Source organism: Drosophila rhopaloa, unplaced genomic scaffold (assembly GCF_018152115.1).
Source record: "Drosophila rhopaloa isolate 14029-0021.01 unplaced genomic scaffold, ASM1815211v1 contig_153, whole genome shotgun sequence".
NCBI lineage: Eukaryota > Metazoa > Arthropoda > Insecta > Diptera > Drosophilidae > Drosophila > Drosophila rhopaloa.
Genome location: NW_025335032.1, coordinates 662501 through 681596, shown reverse-complemented (window position 1 = coordinate 681596; position 19096 = coordinate 662501). Strand labels below are relative to the sequence as shown.

Sequence of the window (19096 nt, the reverse complement as noted above, 5' to 3'; positions counted from 1 at the left end):
CAAACCATCATCCCACCTCGCCTGGGTCTAGTGATGGATTAAAACACCAAATATCTCGTGCGTAGCTGCCATAGTAGTAAGGGCGCGCAATTGTGAATTTGCCTTGTCTTTCAACTGCCGCAAACTACTTGCGGATCCCTTCTCCACACCTGGTAGCTTGAATAATAATTTGTAATAATTTATTTTCAAATCACTAAGTAAATAATTCCAAGGCCCAGTTATAATTCTTCTCACTGGACTCCAGGGACCGAATTGTTTCAAACGCTGTGCTGTCCAAGCATGATCGAAGATGATGTAATTCAGCATAGAAGAGCTGGCAAATAGTGAAAATTACACTTTCTGGAAGCTCAATAATCATCTTCGGAGTTATTAGATTGCATCCTGGATATTTTTGTGGTTGCAGGTGCTCCTTTATGAACTTGGTTTTATCACTCGGCGTAAATTCAATGTAATCGTGAACGTTGTCGTCTACTCGTTGTTTTATAGGTAGCACGCCTGATCCTGGGTTTGGCTAGAAAAGATTCTGAAGATGGATAGCGAATGTGTCGGCTCTATCTTTGTCGCAACTAGATGTTCAACAATTCCTTTCGGAATATTATTCCACTCTAGTTCAACACGCCCCCAAAGATCGATATTGATTTATTGGCATTTTTTTATAGCCGCTAAGATGTTGTTGCCTTATTTAATATCGTTTCCAAAGTAAAAACGTTTGTCGGCCAACGGGAGGTCTCCGTATCTGCCGACCACGGTGTCCGAGAGCTCTCGGATGGGGGTGCGGATACGGACGTTCGGCTCCACTTTCAAGACTACCTCTAGCTTGAAGCCGTTGTCGCACTTCGACCGAATTGTCGCCGTGCAGATGCTCTCGTCGCCGACGGTCGTAGTCGGCAAGCGGAATGCGGACGCCAATGATGCGTCGATGCAGCTTGTCGGCGTACACGGGTCAATGAGGGCGGCCGTGTCAAAGGTCTTCAGCCCGGTCTCCAAAGTGACCATGGCCGTCGGCAGGACATTCACGCTGTGCCGTTGAAGGATGGACGCAAGTGACGGAGCCGGTGCCGAGGAGGCTGAGCGCGACGGAGAGGCAAGCGCTCTGCGAGTTGGCGGATCTTGCCGGCGCGAGCGCTGCTGAGAAGCGGCGGATGCCGAGCGCCTTGCCGGGGCTAGCGCTTGGCGAGTTGGCGGATTCTGCCGGCGCGAACGCTGTTGAGTAGCCGACGGCAGGGGACGCTCGTGCATATGGAGGAGCGTGTGGTGCTTCCCGTTGCACGTTTTGCATTTGTCGCCACTGCGACAACTCCCGTCGGAGTGCTCGTGGGCGAGACAATTTGAACAGTACTTATTAATAAGCACTGCCCGAAGCCGCTTCTCTGCGCTCAGCTTTAGGAACCTCTGGCACTTTCGAAGCGGATGGATTCCGCGGCAGACTCGGCATCGGTAGGAATGTATACCTCGAGTACGTCTGCTTTCCAATGCCTGAGCGCTGCGTGGACGAGGAACCATGATGTGATCTGGTAGGGAGTAATGGATAAAAAAAAGATGATTTGAAACTGCTTAGATGGCGAGGATTGTTGGGGAATTATGTGGAGGATGTTGGTTGAGGAAGACGGTTGGAGTGTTCTCCTGGCAGAAGAACCACCTTGGTCACGGGACGCTTGATAATCCTGCGTGCCGTGAGAATGCTGACGACACGGACATTGCCGTCAGCCCCCGGAAAGACAGAGTCGATTCTGCCAAGGCGCCACTCATTCGAGGGCAGATTGTCCTCCTTGACGACTACCATGTCGCCAACGCGGAGATTTGCGGTCGGGGACTGCCACTTGTTACGCTTGTGGAGCTCTTTGAGATACTCCTCTTTCCATCGAGCTTGAAATTGTTGATGGAGCGCCTTTAAGTGTTGCCACCGATTCACAATGGACTTGGATTCCCCTTTTAATTCGGGTTCCACTATGGCCAGAAGAGGTCCGTCGACTAGAAAATACCCTGGTGTCAATGCTAAGAGATCAGTGGGATCTTCAGACATAGGAGATAGCGGTCTGGAATTTAGACAAGCTTCAATTTTCGCTAGGAGGGTTGAAAGTTCTTCAAAAGTGTACTTTCGAGTAGCGGTGGACTTGTAAAACAAGGTTTTGAAGCTTTTGACACCCGCTTCCCACAGGCCTCCCATATGGGGTGCCCCCGGAGGAATGAATTGCCAGTTGAGCTGCTGATGACTTTACGCATCAGTCACAGACTCTTTTACGGCTTGTAGAAAATCTCGGGAGAGCAGGGTGGCAGCGCCGACAAAGGTTTTCCCATTGTCGGACTGCACTTGACGGGGACAACCTCTTCTGGATACGAACCGAGCGAAAGCGGCGAGAAATTTCTCGGTCGTCAGATCGGATGTAGGCTCTAGATGGATGGCCTTTGTAGAGAAACACACGAAAACCAACACATACCCTTTTGTAATTAGGCAAGCTCTGCCTGTGTAATTTTTTATGTCGAAAGGGCCAGCGTAGTCCATCCCTGTGTACGTGAATGGCCGGGAAAAAGAGACTCGCTCTTTCGGAAAACTTCCCATCATCTGAACTTGTAATCGCTTCTTATGGATAACGCAGACCTTGCAGGAGTTAATAACGGCCCTTACCAAGTTCTTTATTTTCGGAACCCAATATCTTGACCGGGTGAGACGTACGACTAACTGGTTACCTCCGTGCAACGTTATGAGATGCGTAAAGTTTACGCATGTCGTTCATCATATCGCAAATTTTCGGAGGCCGTTATTCGGCCGCACGCCCTTATAAGCCCTTTCTCATCTAGAAAGGGGTTCAAGGAGAGGATGGAACTTGTCGCGGACACAGGACGCTTTTGACTCAAGCAGCGATATTCATTAGCAAAATATCTGCGCTGAGTGCTAATGACCATGAGCCGTTCAGCGGCGACAAGTTCTTGGGCTTCTAGATGGACTTCCGGAATCGGCGACTGCTTCCTACATCGCTGGACAAAACGGTGGACATACGCAAAGACCCGTAAAGCTCTATTTAACTTGGAAAAGCGATCAAGGATGTCTTCTGTCGGAATGGACGCAACGTGGGCCTTGACAGGACGCCTTTCCACTTCGGTCACCTGTAAGTCGGTGCTCTGGGCAGGCCACTGATCTCGTGGCTTTTGCAACCAAGTGGGCCCATGCCACCAAAGGGACTTGTCGACCAGTTCATGTAATGGCACGCCCCGACTGGCCAAGTCAGCTGGATTGTGTTAATAACGGCCTTTACCTCTGTGGACTGGGTGATCTTTGATACCCGATTGGCAACGAACGTTGTCCACCTGCATGCTGGTTTGGCTAGCCATGCAAGCACAATCGTGGAATCGGTCCAACAATGGAGTTTCGAGGACAGCATCGGCATATGGGGGAGGATGGATTCGGCCATCTCGGATAGCAATAGAGCTCCACACAGCTCTAGTCTGGGAAGCGACACAGTTTTTACTGGCGCAACGCTCGTCTTGGCCGTGAGAAGATGCACTAGCGTCGTGTGCCCCATCTCGACGCGCACATAGATCGCAGCACCGTACGCCTTTTGAGAGGCATCACAGAATCCGTGATGTTCCACTCGGAATTCTGGGCGGAAGGAAACCCATCTGGGAATTCGGACTTGATCTAGGACTGAGTAGCTTTTAAGGAAATCACGCCACTTTTGGCACAGTTCAATTGGAAGTTCATCATCCCACCCTAGATCACGCAGCCAGATCTCCTGCATGAAAATCTTGGCACAGACCACGAAAGGAGCGAGCCAGCCTGCTGGATCAAACAGCTTCGCAATTTGGGAGAGAACATGCCGTTTTGTGAGTGTAGCTTCGGTGGATAGGTCGGGGAGGGCGAATAAAAACTCATCGGATGTTGCTTTGCAACGGACTCCGAGAGTTTTCGCCGTGCTTTCCGTATCTATTTCGAGGAAATCGGCAGTGAAAAGATGATCAGTTCCGATATGAGCCAGAACTTCTTTGTGGTTGGAGGTCCATTTCCTCAATGGAAAACCAGCCGAATCGAGGTCACTCTGCAACTCGCGAATGGTGAGGTGAGCCTCTTCTGCAGAGTCAGCTCCCGAAAGGACATCATCGACATACATGCAACCACGAATAACTTTACTCGCCCTTGGATGGGTTAGTTGCACGTCGGTCGCCAGCTGTTGCAGAACCCGAATTGCCAGGAACGGCGCACAATTGACCACAAACGTAACAGTTTTTAGCTTTATCCTTCCCTATCGCGGAATAAGATACGTTGGAACGCTGTCTGCTTCGGATCTACCCAGATCTGCCGGTACATTTTCTCGATGTCAGCACTATACACAAATCGGAAATATCGTCACTTCAGGATCTGGATGGTTAGATCGGACTGTAGGACCGGGCCAGCATGAAGGATATCATTTAAGCTGACCCCATTGTCTGAGGGGCTGGAAGCGTTGAATACCACTCGAAGCTTGGTGGTCGTACTCTCCGGTTTTAACACTGCATGGTGTGGCAGGTAGTAACATGCTGAATCGTGGGTAGGAAGGACTTCTCTCATGTGATTGAGGTCGAGATATTCTTGAATAACTGAGTCGTACTTGGATTTTAACGTACTGTCCCTTTTTAGCCGCTGCTCGTTTCTTAAAAATTGAGCCAGCGCCTGGGATCTGGAATGTCCTAAGGAGCAATTAATGTTCTCAGGATCTCGAAAAGGAAGACTCACGACATACCTGCCGGTCTCGTCTTTTGTGGTGGTCCGAAGGAAATTGTCCTCACAAAACAAGTCGGATTCTTTTGCCACTTTTACTGGCAGATCCTCCACCTCCCAGAATTTGGTGAGGAGTTTATCGAGAGACGCTTAATACGTGTGTGCAACTTGCGTGGAAAAGGATGATATTTGATCATGCCTCGGAGCGGGTACTGGTCCTTTTAGAATCCAGCGGAAAATGGTCTCTTGACCGAGAAGCGAGCCACAGATGTTCGCTCGGGTACCGCTTAGTAGAATGGATGGAAGTATATCGGCCCCGATTAAAATATCTATTTGTGCGCTCTCATAAAACTTTGGATCCGCTAGCGGAAGTTCGGGAAGGTCTCGCAGGAAATGTTGCGGAAGCGGACATGAAGGAAGATTTCCGGCTATTTGTGGAAGCACGTAGGCAGTGGTGTTTAACTGCAAGCTAGGCCGGGTCGGAGAACGGATCGTGAATTGACAGATCTTTTTGGTCTCAGCGGAGACCGTTTGATTAAGTCCTGAGACCTGTGCTCGGATAACCTGGAACGGCAGTTTAATCAGGTTGAAAAGGCGCTCAGTGATGAAGGTCGCCTCAGATCCGAGTCTATTAAGGCTCGCGCTTGGAAATTGGAACCTCGATGGCATATATTAATTATAGCGGTGCCTAGGAGGACTGACCTAGTGCCTGCCGCAAAATAATTCTGAAGCGTTGACTGCGTGCCACTGGCAGCCGAGGGACCGAGAGAATTTGGTCTGGATCTGGGCGTTGGCATTGGATTTGCGCGCGCTGGGGATGGGCTGCCTCGGTGTAGGAGGGTGTGATGGCGGCCGCGGCACGTGAAGCAGTTATGTGCGCTTTCGCGCAAAGCAGTTTAAACACAGCTGTTTTCTTTTTATATATGCGATGCGTTGGTCGACCGTCATCTGGAGAAATTTGGCGCATGTGCGTACAGGATGGTTCTCTCTATTACAGAGATCGCACCCTCTAGGTTGCCTAGGTGCTACCCTTGTCTCGTATGAATTTATTCTTCGAGACGCCGAGTTGGAAGTTGATGCCCTGGGCTGAGTCTGACTAGAACCTGATGGTCGAACATCATCTATGGCTTCTAGTGTCCTGTGACGCTCCGTTAGGAAAAGGTTCAGCTCGTGCCACGTAGGGATCTCGGCTTTGTTATGGAGGGACTGCTCCCATAGGGAAAGCGTAAGCTTTGGGAGTTTGGACGAGCACATATACACCAAGAGGCAATCCCAAGTTTCGACCTGAATACCGGACATTTCTAGTGCAGTAAGGCAACCCTGGATGGTACTTTGAAGTTCTTTCAAAGCTGACCCAGACTCCTGTGTGACGGACGGTACATTGAAAAGTATCTTTAATTGACTGTTTACTAACAATCGCTTGTTTTCGAAACGCTCAGTGAGGTTATCCCACGCTGATCGAAAGCCTTCATTAGTAAGGGGTGAATTTGAAACTATATTGTGAGCGTCGCCACTCGTTTTAGCATTAAGGTGAAATAATTTTTCGACAGGAGTGAGTCTGGGATTGTAATGGGATATAAATTGCCGTGAAGAGATCCCTAAAGGTTGGCCAACGAAGATAGTCGCCGGTAAAAACTTCGGTATCGCACGGCGGAAGCCGGCAGCCTGACGGAATGTATGTCTGAGAAGGATCAGCTGGCGTTGGGGAAGGTTGCGGAAGTTGCGGAGTTTGCGCTATCATATCTGCTATCTGTGCGCCGCACCTTTCGTACGCGCTGTGGCAATACCCGTACTTAGCCTTGAGGACTGGCAAGCTGTCAGCTGCACCTTCTCCGGCTGCTACAAGGCATGCGGTACAGGCATCGTATTCTTTTTTGATGCGGACCCATACCTCTCGGATTTCGTCTCGGCGAATATTGAGGACGGATAACGTAGGAGGGACCGCCGAGGGAATATTTATTCGCGATTCCAATTCGGACAGTCGATCCGAGACTTCAATAAACTGGCTCATAGCGAGGTCGGCAGCCGTTGCAACCATTTTTGTGCTGGCTCGCGTGGTTCTTTCGATGGAAGAAGGAGCCTTTTTGGGAGGTGGCGTCTTGACCTTTTTAGGTGTGGGCGTCCTTACCGTGATTTTTGGTATTTTCGGTGATGGAACAGGGGATAGTTTGTTGGAACTTTCCCTGGACATACCAAACTAGGATGTTGTTAGGATGGAATGTGCGCGCTGATATTTCGGACAAAAATCAGCGAAACAATTACGGACCCACTTATGGACCGGTGGAAATAGGGTATCGACAATAGTCGATATGCGTGGCTGAATTATGGTTAAAATATTCCCCAGGCTTTTGGTGGAACGATGGAGCAAGAATGGAAAAAAATACCAAAAAAATACCACAAAATAAAAGTACTGAAAAAATACTGTATTTGATGAGGTATTTGTCGTTTAGTATTTTATAGGGGGTAGGTGGCCGAATTAGGATGGGATTGGATGTCTCCGGCAGTGTTTGGAGTTTATTGGTTTTGTTTTTCTTTATTTTAAAATATTCGGAGACAAAAAAAACAAAAAATAATACCTTTCAGTGGTATGCGGGTGGTATTTTTTTCGAATTTTTCTTTTTTATCCCCAAAAGAAAAAATTGAGTATCGATATATATGCAGATTTACCAAGCTCAATAAATAAGAAAAAAAATACTGGAAAGGGCGTTTTTTTTTTTTTTTTTAAAAATGTGAAACCGAAGGAACAAATTAATAAAATCAATAAATTAATTCCACTAGTTCCGCGATGGCGACAGTATTTTATATTTCCCCCCTTTTTTTTTTCTTTTTTGGAACTGGCAGTAATTCTCAGTATTTGTTTAATTTTATTGGAGTTGAACTTGGTGTTTATTAATTTTGTTGGAATTTATTTATGGGATGATTGAAAAACAACTGCCCGAACTTTTGCGGGCTGTGTATTGGTGACGCTGGAATGCGCGGGATTATCGAGCTTTTTGCGGTACTGCAATTTGCGTGTATGTGTAGATGTATGGAATGATCGTGCCCAAAATATGTAACTAAGAAAAACACACTGAGACACAAAAGTTATTTCACGTCGGCTTTAGGAATTTATTTAATATATATTTATTGGATGGCCGACGGAAATACTTGAGCTTTCGGAATTGGGGTGTAGTTATGTAGAAAAATATGTATAAATGTAAGTATGTATATATATATAAAATATGTAATATATGTAATATGGATGTAATATATGTAATATGGATGTAATATATGTAATATGGATGTAATATATGTAATCAATATGTAATTTATTGTGGACTGTATTTGGATTTTTAATAATGTAAGCAAATATTGTCACAGCGGATGTACAATAAAAAATTAATATCAAAAATATTTGTGGGCCGAAATTGGCGGAACACTTAATTTTTGTTTCACTTTTTTGTGGAAAATTAATTGGAACTCAATTTTGAAATTAATTTATTTTTCACTGTTCACTGAATTTTTTTGAAATTAATTTATTTTTCACTGTACGCTTGACTTTTTATTTGCAAACTTTAATTTGGATTTATATTTTTTTATTTTCTTCGATTTGATGGTGGATGTATATTTAGTGGATGTACGGCCAAATGCGAATATGAATTTTGTACATCAATATGCACACGAAAAGGAATTAGAAAATAGGCAATATGGCCGCACGTTAAAAGAGAACGAAGAAATAAAAGACGGAATTGGAATTGTAATTTACTAACTGCCGTCGTCGGATTAAATCGGACTTGGATTTTAGACAAATCGTACAGAAAGTCAAACGAATTATGTTCTTCGAATGGCTGACTGTCGACCGGCAGTTAATAAAAAAATTAATAAATTGGCACTTATCTGGCTCGAATGGACCAAAAAATGAAGAGTTGGGGCGTCGCGGGTGTTTGTCGATGGAAGGCAGCTTCGTCGGGCGTTGCGGCTGTTGAACGTAGCCGGGTGGCAAGCTGTGGAATAGATTGATAAAACACTCGACGATCGCGAGAAAGGAACAAAAAGACTCGGTGAACTTTTTTCGTGTTATAGCGCGGACCGGCCGGGCGATGTATTTCACTATTGAGACAATGAAAGACTAACTTAAACCTAATTAAGCGCTGCGTTTCAAAGCGCAGTGGAGAGATTCCGGGAGCGGGAAGGCGGGAGAGCCTGGAATCGCACGCGTCCAGTGCGGGAGAGCGGGAGAGCCTGGAGTCGCGAGCATCCAGTGCGGGGGAGTGGGCATTCGCTACGAGGGAAGCGCGGGCAGTTTAAAAGAGGGGAGAGCGGCGTAAACAATGTCTATTTATAATGTAAACTTCCCCAATGGAATGCCATTCTCTTTTCCTTTAGCTTTTAAATAAATTATAATGATTTGATTCTTTAAATATTTCGACTCTACGTAATGTGATCCTCTGACACACCTAAACACCCATGGGACCGTTTAAATCAACATGTTTTTTTTGTGGCAGTAGAACGTTCATAGGAGGGAGGGCGAAATGGAAATCAGTTACATCTGAGATTTTCTAGTGTTCAGAGATGGGATTAAGTGCAATAGACCCCCAATTTTATTTGTTCTGTTCAGTTTCCGTAAACTAAACTGACTAAGACATGTTGTATTTTGTCCCTTTGTTTTTTTTGGCTTGTCCTTTAACGCGATTTATTTCAGAATTAATAATGAACATAGGCGATACGAAAGAAGTAGCAAAACCTTCACCTCTAGTCGACGAGCCAACAGCTTAACAGCTTAACCTGTGAATTGTGAATGGTTGTTATATGCCTCGGTAAGCGCCTTTTAACTTCATCTTTGCGAATGGCGATCTTCTGCCACTCTCTTGGTGATCGGCGTTTTTCCTGGACCAGCCTCTCAATTTGTGCATTGTGTACCGCTGAGTTTTTTCTTTGGGGTGTTAAGATTCCTGCCGCTGAGACCAAATCGGACTCGAGTCTGTTGGTGCTGTTTCTGTCTTCTACGTTGTTAAGCCGTGGCTTTAACTGAATGTGCGAGCTTAAGAACTTTTTAAATTTGAGCCAGATGTTATTTTGTAAGGATTGTCTTTGGTTTCTGACCTCTGGTGTAGACTTAGAAGCACAGGCGAGTGGTCCGACTATAGGTCTGACAATGTACTAGCGCTGATAAGAGTGCGTGGCATGTTTTTCGTAACTGCGAACTCGATCAAGTTTGGACGTTTTCTAGGATCTTTTGGCCAGTATGTGCGTGAAGCAGGTGAAATACAGTCCAGCCTATTGCCAACCTTTATAATTGCGTTGAAAAGTTGCTTCCCTTTTGGAGTCCATAAACTGTGCTTCGGATATTGTGAAACGGGGAGGACAGTATACAGCCGCTAGAGGTATAATTTGACCATCCGGTTTTAGAAGTGGCTTGCAAATAATATGTTGCGAACGCATTGTGGAAGTGATACTTTATGCGGTCCCACCATGTGTTTTTCCATCAGGATGACTTGCACTATAGAACAAGTTCCCAAGGTGTGTTTCAGAAAGGTGCATGATCGATGGTCGATTTCGTTATCATTAATGAATTGAGCTACCTCAAGCTTGTGCCGTGGAACGCCGTTATCATTCCAACGTGCATCCGACTTTGGAACTCTTGCATACTTTGTTGCAGGTTACGTATCAATATTTCCATTTTGGTACCTGGCTGCTAGGTTGGTAGGAGGCTATAGGTGATATATCATCATTGAAGGTAGTGACGGCAAGGTTGGATTTTAGAACGCTCGATAAGCACGACTGATAATTTGCAGTTTTTGGTTGTCGTTGCGGTTGTAGTGACTAGTGAGGTTACTGTGCTAGTAACCGCAGCCAAGCACATAGGCACATAGGTGTGTCGCGGGGAATGCGGATTTATCGCTTGCCATGCTTTGAGTCGTATATAGCACTGACGGGAAGAGGGAACGAGTTACCGTATCGGTACCAAAACCGTATCGCCAAAACCTTCCCGGACTACCTCGTATCTGGACGATGACCGGCAGCTAGCCGTTCATCGCCCCACATAACATTCTGGCCAAATTGCATTGTCAGCAATAGGCAGGATGTACGACGAACACTCGCTCGAGCAAAGACACAGAAAACTACTTGTTAGCATTTAAGTACTAACACATATATAATTGTAATACACACCAAGATTTCCGGGTTGATGTTCCAAGTGGACCAAGTGGACAACATGCCATAATAAAATTATTCTGAATTTGAATACTAAAGAAGGAAGACATTTATTTAAAATCAAACAAATACATTAATTGGTAAATTGAAACTACCTTAGGGGAACTGAAGTTAACTGGTGCAACTCGATCGAGCCAGGACGATTGGCAACAAGTTCGAGCTGGGGATCCGATGCAACGAGAAGTTCGACTGAAATGGAAGTGGGGGGACTAGTCGCCGAGTGAATACCCGGAATTTCATGATGTGGCTCATAATACGGAAGTGCGTGGAAAGGTAAATTACAAGGTGACTGTCTGCTCTTGGCTGAAATAACTGCATCGCGCAGTAATTTTGGTTAGCTTCAGCACAGTAATTTTTGGAAAGAATATGAAAAAATAAAACAAATATATACAAATATTATGAAGTGGCTCGTAGGACTGAAGTGTATGAATATTCGAAATACAAATCACGGGGGGACTGTCCGCTCTTGGCTGAAATAGGTGCATCGTGATTTGTGAATACTATAAAGAAAAAAATATATATATGTACAAAGAAAAAAACAATAAATTTTTGAACTCTGGCACCACTGCATCGCGCTAGTATGGGTAAAGATAGTATGAGTAAAGAGAAAAAGAAAATGCAACAGCTAAGTTTAAATTTTGACACCAATGCATCGCGCAAGGGTGGTCAGCATAGAAAAAAAAAGAAGAAGAAAAAACGGTTAAGTTTTAGAATTTGACTCCACTGCATCGCGCAAGGGCGGTCAGAAAAGAAAAAGTGAGAAATAAGTAAAGACAAATAATAATTATTTAACTTGAACACGATACATGTCTAGAGCTTTAAAAAAATAGTAATATTGTATAAAAATTTTTCAGAAATAAGTAACGACACACCTCGCTTCCAAGAAGAGAAATTACTCTACAAGATTACTCCACACACATATACGGAGAAGGAAAAGATGAGAGTATTTTAAGGAATTTTACACTGTTATTATTTGATACCCATTCTATTTAAGTAAGTCAAGGCCAATATATAATTTCAAGAAGGAGACGGATAAATAGATGTCAAAGTTTAACAAGATTAAGGAGTTACTGAGAAGTTAAGTCTTAAAAATGGCCAATTGCGGGGCAGGTACAGGCAGAGTCTATAACATCAGGTACGCACAAGAGTTAGGAATAGAGTAGTAAGTAGTAGTAATACCAGTTAGTAAGCCAGCTACCGACGATCGATATGCTAGAAGGAATAAAGCTTTTGGACGTCATAAGGTCAATTAATGTATACGAAGAAAGCGCAGAGAAGATTAACGAATTCATATTAAATGCAGAAGAGATTCTTTTGATGCTTAGGGGAGCAGCCCCAGGGGCTTCTAGTTTTGAGGGAAATAAGAAACAAGATTCAGGGAAAGGCAAATGAATTTCTAGTGAAATCTAATTCGTGTCTAAACTGGGACGAGATCAAACATTTATTATTCACCCACTTTGCGGTCAAAAGGTCAGAACCGGACTTATTGAGGGAGTTAAATCAATTAGAAACCAAAAAATAGAAAAGACACGCATATTATTATTATTATTATGTATTATCATCGACAGGACGGAGACTAATGCCACGGTCGTACAGACAAAAAAGAATTTGTAAGAGGCAACCTGTTTAGAAGCCTTCGTTACAGGGCTAAAAGGTAACATCTATCTTAGGACAAGGGAAGTTAATAGGTTAAATAACCCCTTTAAGTCTGGAAACTACGGAAGACAACAATATCAGGGATATAACAGAAACAGGGGATACATTAACTATTACTCAAAAGGTAACCCCGGCTTTAACGACCGGTACAGGCAACAGGGAATGTTGAGAATTACAGGTGGAGTAGGGACGAAACAAGTGGAAATAGGCGTCATGATGACCAGTCGACTGGGAGTAGTTCGAGCTTCAACAGACGAGCAATTATGACGACACAAGAGGTAGCAGAATACTCCCCGTCAGGTGCGAGAAATGCAAAACAATGGCAGTCCGAACATTCAAGGAAAGGACAAATTAATACATTAGAGAGATACGTTGTCCAAGAGCTTAGTAACATCATATATGAGGAGGATTTTCGCCAAAGCTCCTCGGAAGGCGAACGGGATACCCAGTAGTCAGTGTGGCCCTATATTGTAGTCAAGGAAGAACTGAAACTATTAATTGACTTTGGTGCTACGAATTCCGAGAAAACATTTATAATTAAATCACTAATAAGGTATAGACACCATGGTATACACGAAAGCAATAAATTTCAAGAATTTAATGATGATCCATTTGGGTTTTGCTTATTTCATTTTCATTCCTATTTTGACGGATTATTGGGTATGAACGTGCTTAGAAGAATATGTGTTAAGTTAGATCTAGAGAATTTATTTTTAGAAACAAAGAAAAGAAGGATTCCGGCCCAGTTGAGACTGAATAGTGTTACTGATGTGCACCTATTAGAAGAGCCATTTTTGTTCATTTTTGTTAAACACAACGGTGGTGGAAGAAGGAGTGGAAAATACTGGTGGGATCTACGAAGTAAAAAGAGGACAGGCAGAACTAGAGGTGGCTAACTTTACGGACAGCAAAAGAAAACTATACTTGGAGGAACCATTGTCAGTAACGCCATATAACAAAGATTACATTGTAGAAATGGAAATGTTGACACCATTTAGGCAAAACTCCGACGGTGAATTGAATTTAATAGACAGTAACGACACTGAGGAGGTACAAACCAAACTGGCAATGGGCCATTTGAATAGAGAAGAGGCGGAAAGCCTTAATAAACTCTATTCACAGTTTCAAGATATATTTCACTCAAAAGGGAAACAGTTAACTTTTTTCCAACGTGGTTGCGCACTCAATTCCAACGACGGACGAAATTCCGATATATAAGAAACTTTACAGATATGGATTTAAACAGAGAGATGATATAAAAAAGCAATTACATGAGCTATTGATCCAAGAGGTTTCAGACACAGTCACTCACCATGGAGTGCACCAGTCTGGCTGGAACCAAAGAAGTTGGATATGTCAGGAAAACAGATGTGGCGATTGGTAGTGGATTTTAGTAAGCTAAACGAGAAAACCCATGCCAGTAATCAGTGAAGTACTTGATAAACTAAGTAAGGCAATGTATTTTTCGGTATGGGATTTAGCAAGTCGACCATCAGGTCGAAATGGAAAACATTTGACAAGACATTTTGAATACGAAAGGGTGTCGGACGTTGATGCACTATGATCAGCGCAAACAAGTGGCCCTTACAACACCAAGCAGTGCTTGTTACGCGCGGAGCCTAATAGGCGTAAAAACGAGATCGCAAACCTCAAAAGGACAATGTAGAAGCGGACAGACTAAGATTAGAAATATGTACAAGACTAATACTAATACTAATTTTGTGCTAAGTAAGATAAAATTAATGCTTTTAGGCTTGGCAAAGAGTCGGTAGTAGAAATAATATGGTATAGTCTATTATAGTCGTTACACAGTACTCTAAAGGGTTCATGCATATCAAAGTTAGATCTACAAATATTTAAAGTAAGAGGAACATAGTTCCTGGTAATTCTATTAGGCACGGAGAAGCTTATGCGACCCAGTAACTCGGGACTCTCCACATCCCCGTGAATAAGTTTATAGATAAAAGTTGTGCCAAGCATCGTTCTACGGCTTACTAAGGATGGTAGATTAATTAGGAGAAGTCTGGTAAAAAAAGGCTAGCATTCCAGTTAAGGCCCCGTAGAGCAAATAATAAAAAGTTCTTTTCCACAGACTCTATCCGGTCTATATGTACACCATACTGAGGACTCCAAACTGCTGAACAGTACTCCAGGATTGGACGGACTAGTGAAATGAACAGAGTCTTTGTAACATATGGATCATCGAATTCCTTTGACCACCTTTTAATAAATCCAAGTACTCCCCTGGCTTTATTCACCATAGAAGTAATATGGTCACAAAACTTAAGTTTAGGGTCAAGAAGGACGTCAAGGTCATCAACATGCGTAATTCTAGACAACGCGCAACCACCCAGCGTATACGTTGCACATTGTGGGTTCACCCGAAAAAATGTCATTACTTTGCATTTAGTGCTATTTAAATCCAAAAGATTTTCACAACACCATGTTTGATTTTAGGTCAGATTTTAAGTCTGAACTGCTAGAAATTTCGTTATATTGCAGGCATAACTTAACGTCATCTGCGTACATAAGGACACGCGACTTTGTCAAGACTAGAGGGAGATCGTTTATAAATAAAGTAAAAAGAAGTGGGCCAAGGTGGCTTCCTTGCTGGACGCCTGAAGTAACTCGTATCAAATCAGAGATCGAGTTTTTAAAGAGGACTCGTTGAGTCCTACCACTCAGATAACTTGAGATCCATGCTAGAAGATCACATGGAAACCCTAATAAGTCGAGCTTTAATACAAGAAGCGAGTGATTTACTGAATCAAACGCTTTACTAAAATCAGTGTAAACTACGACAGTCTGCATGTTCTTTCTAAAGCCATTTTTTACAAAAGACGTTAGCTCCAAGAGGTTTGTCGTCGTAGATATTCGCCTTATAAATCCATTTTGACAAGGAGATATAATCGATCTACAAAGATATTGCAAATGGGGTGAAATAGTGTTTTCGAAAAGCTTTGGGATGGCGGATAATTTGGATATGCCTCTGCAATTACTTGCCTGGAACTCCGTCCAGACCCGGTGAATAGACTGGCTTAACTTTACGGAGATCCAAAAGAAGGGAGCTTTCGCTTAACCTCGGACAAAAAATCAAGTTCGACTTGGATATGGCATTTGAATAAGACGGATTTGGACGGGATGAAACCGAATATGTTGTCTGGAAAAACTGGGCAAATAGATAAACAATTGCCTGATCAGAATTTGGCGTAGAGTTTTCGAATGATAGCGTTGCAGGGTAACAGGCTGATTTACGCTTAGTGGTAACAAAATAATGAAACTGTTTTGGATCTTGTGAAAAATTGACCCTACAACGAGTCAAATAGCTTTTATAACACCGGGCGTTAAGCACGGCAAAATTTGACAGAGCCCTTAGGTACCGAGAGAAGGCAGATTGTGAACCGCACATTTTAAATTTATTGAAAAGTCTGGACTTAATATTTTTTAGGTGTGACAACCCTTTATTAAACCACAGAGGTTTATTTGAAATTGACGGATAGTATAACGGAACACCCAGATAAAAGAAGGAATTCAATGCATTATAAAAGATATCAACGGCCTCAGCCACGTTAGCGCATGAATAAAATTCGGACCAGTCATAGCCGGATATAAAAGTATTTAAAAGATGAATGTTTGCCTTACGAAAGCAGCGGATTCGTTTAACTGACTTTTCGGATTTTTTATTCAGCTCTGTTCTTGCGTCTTCAGTCAGCTCTTTAGTTGGATGATAAGGATGTTCTTGATGTTCTTGATAGACAAACGCCTTCTGAATTTGAAACAAAACACAAGTCCAGTAAACGTCCTAAGGAGTTCTTAAAATGGTTCACTTGGGATAGCGCAATGTCAAGCAAGCCGTCAATAAAGTCATGCTGCGCTAAAGGAAGTAAAATGTTAGAGTTTTCGTCAGGGGACCATGTCTCACTAGGTATTTAAATCACCCAATACAATTAACTGATCTCGATCTGACAGTTTTTGGAAATGGACTGAATAACGGAAAGGTGATTTGCGTAAATAGGGAACTCAGATGATGGTGGGATATATGAACAAGTAATATATACCTAACTACCGGGAAACGATAATTTTATACCTAGGAATTCGATGTCATAAAATTCTTCGAAAGTTAGTAATTCAGACGAAAAGGTGGAGTCTACAGCAATCAGGACTCCACCTCCCCGTCTGGACTGAGGATCAAGCCTATAAATTGTGCACTTACACGGGAGAATTTCGGAGCTAAGAACATCCGGCCTTAACCAGGTCTCTGTACATACTATAATATTATATGGGAATGAAAAACTATCCGAATACAATTTAGTCAGCTTACTAAGTAAGCCTCCTGTATTCTGATAGCAAAAAAGAAAAGAGGAGGCTAGTTTTTTGGTACAGAAGGGGATGTGGAGGGCGCTGGGGATGGTTCTTTAATGGTATTTGCCATTTCCCCTGAACTATTCCTTTATCTCTTAGCTTCGTACTATTTTACAAATATTCCCTCGGGCCAGAATGTGGTGGAACACACAGATGCAAAAAGAGCACAAGGAATACCAATCTTAAATGACGATACTTTCCTAGCATAAGAAAATTTAAATTGTTCGACCTTCAAATCATCAACTTCGATTTTGTTACGTATATAAGCCGTAATATCCAGTGATCAGAGGTCTGGGGCGAGCCGTGAAACAAATACATGCTTTAGATGGGGCACCCGAACACAAGTAACCGTTTTTGGTACAACACATGCAACACTTTTTGGTACTACAGAATTTGTATCTGTATTACCAGTATGGTAATACATGAGGTGTTGGGGCCACTACTTTATTTTGATCGGACAAAACGGAAGTACCTAGCGGCGCCACATCGGTTCCAGCAACTTCGGGTACCGAATCACTTTTTGCCCCCGATCTTAGTACCATTTGAGTGGGGCCTAAGATTGGCAGCTGAGCTGGACTCGAATCGCGGGCAGCAGGTTGGACTGCACCTGCCATAGAATGCCCACCGAGCGCCACTTTTTTGCGCTTTGGGGAATCGGGCTGAGCTAGCATGCGACTAGTGAGCTGCGATTCAAGCGCCACGAGCAGTTCCGTATTTTTACGGCAGTTCCGGATTAATTCCGTAACACTGCTTTTTGTGAGCCGCCTAATAGATATTGCCTGGTTCTCGTATACGATGCATTCATCGCAGTAGTAGCGTAGGCAACTCCTCTTATCGATGGCATCGCGAACCAGGCCAGAATAGCCAAGACACTTTGCGTGATAAATTTTATCACATGTATGGCAGGGAATACTTTGCTGTCCAGCCGAGATAACTTTCTTACAATTTTGTAAAGAACAGAAAGCCATTATCACTGACCACGGACCACTGTGCACTTATAGCGGACAAAAATCGAAAGCGCTCAAGAACTTTTTAATGAGAGAACAAAGGGAGCGGCATAGCGGGAGCGAAACGAAAAGAGAGAGAGCGGGATTATTAACTGATTAATTCCGGTATAAAACACCTCTGAGAGATATTACCGTTGGAGTGCGTCCCGTACCAACAGCGCTCAACGACGAAGAGAAAGACTGAAAAGAGAAGAGAAAGACTGAAAAGAGGCGCAATAGAAAACAATAACAGCAAACCGGCACCGAATTAAATTATGATAAAAACTTTTTGTTTACTAAACACAAGTTAATCACGATGCACTCGCGAAGCGAACGGAAAGTTGTTAGAAGGCACTTAAAGATGCAGAAACGTTCAACAGATTTAAGTAAACCCCGGTGGTTTCAATAAGAAAAATGAAAATTCGGAGCGCAAAACAAAAACACGGCCGTTCACAGTGAATACGCAAATTGATAATGTCGTTCGGGTAAACTCTCCGGCTACTTTTTAGAGGGTAGAAAATCTATTAAGTGTTCATGGACGATATAATAGATTATTCACAATCACTGCAGAGCCACATGCAGGACTTGCAAACGGTATTTAAGAGACTAAATGAGGCGAGATTTAAATTACAAACAGAGTTTCTCAAAAAATAGATGAAGTACCTGGGTCATGCAGTGACTCAGGAGGGGGTTAAGTCAAACCCAAGGAAGATAGAGGTCATAAGGCTTTTTCCATTTCCAAAAACAGCTAAAGAAGTAAAATCATTCCTGTGATTGATTGGATATTACAGGAAGTTCATAAGGGTTTTTGAAAGTGTACAAAACCCTTAACAAAAATATCAAAAGGGAAACAACAAGTCGTTGTTAATGACGAATATATTCGGACGTTTGAACACTGTATGTATGATATAATGACCCCCTCCTAAGATACGATGATTTTACAAAGCCATATATTTTGACGACTAGGACCCGTGGCTGTGGGAGCAGTGCTGCTGCAAGGGGCAATGGGAAGTGACAGACCTATCGCATTTGGCAGCAGAACCCTGAACAACGCAGAAGTCAACTACTCCACGGTGGAGAAAGAAATGTCTATATTTTGGGGTATAAAACACTTCAGACCGTACTTGTTCGTTCACAAATTCGCAATAGTCACAGATCACCGTCCACTAACCTGGTTGATGGGCATTAAGGAGCTCAACACCAAGTT

General features: G+C 43.3%; 1 protein-coding gene across 1 annotated transcript in view; it reads right to left on the bottom strand.

The window, feature by feature from the left end:
- Positions 1 to 2718: 2718 nt before the first annotated feature.
- LOC123037185 overlaps positions 2719 to 19096 on the bottom strand; it is a 58101-nt gene continuing 41723 nt past the window's right edge. Inside the window, exons 4-5 of the mRNA XM_044456807.1 lie at positions 3307 to 3618; positions 2719 to 3214 (exon numbers count right to left, since the gene is read on the bottom strand). Coding sequence (XP_044312742.1) covers positions 2719 to 3214; positions 3307 to 3618 — 808 coding nt within the window. The remainder of the gene's footprint in view (positions 3215 to 3306; positions 3619 to 19096) is intronic.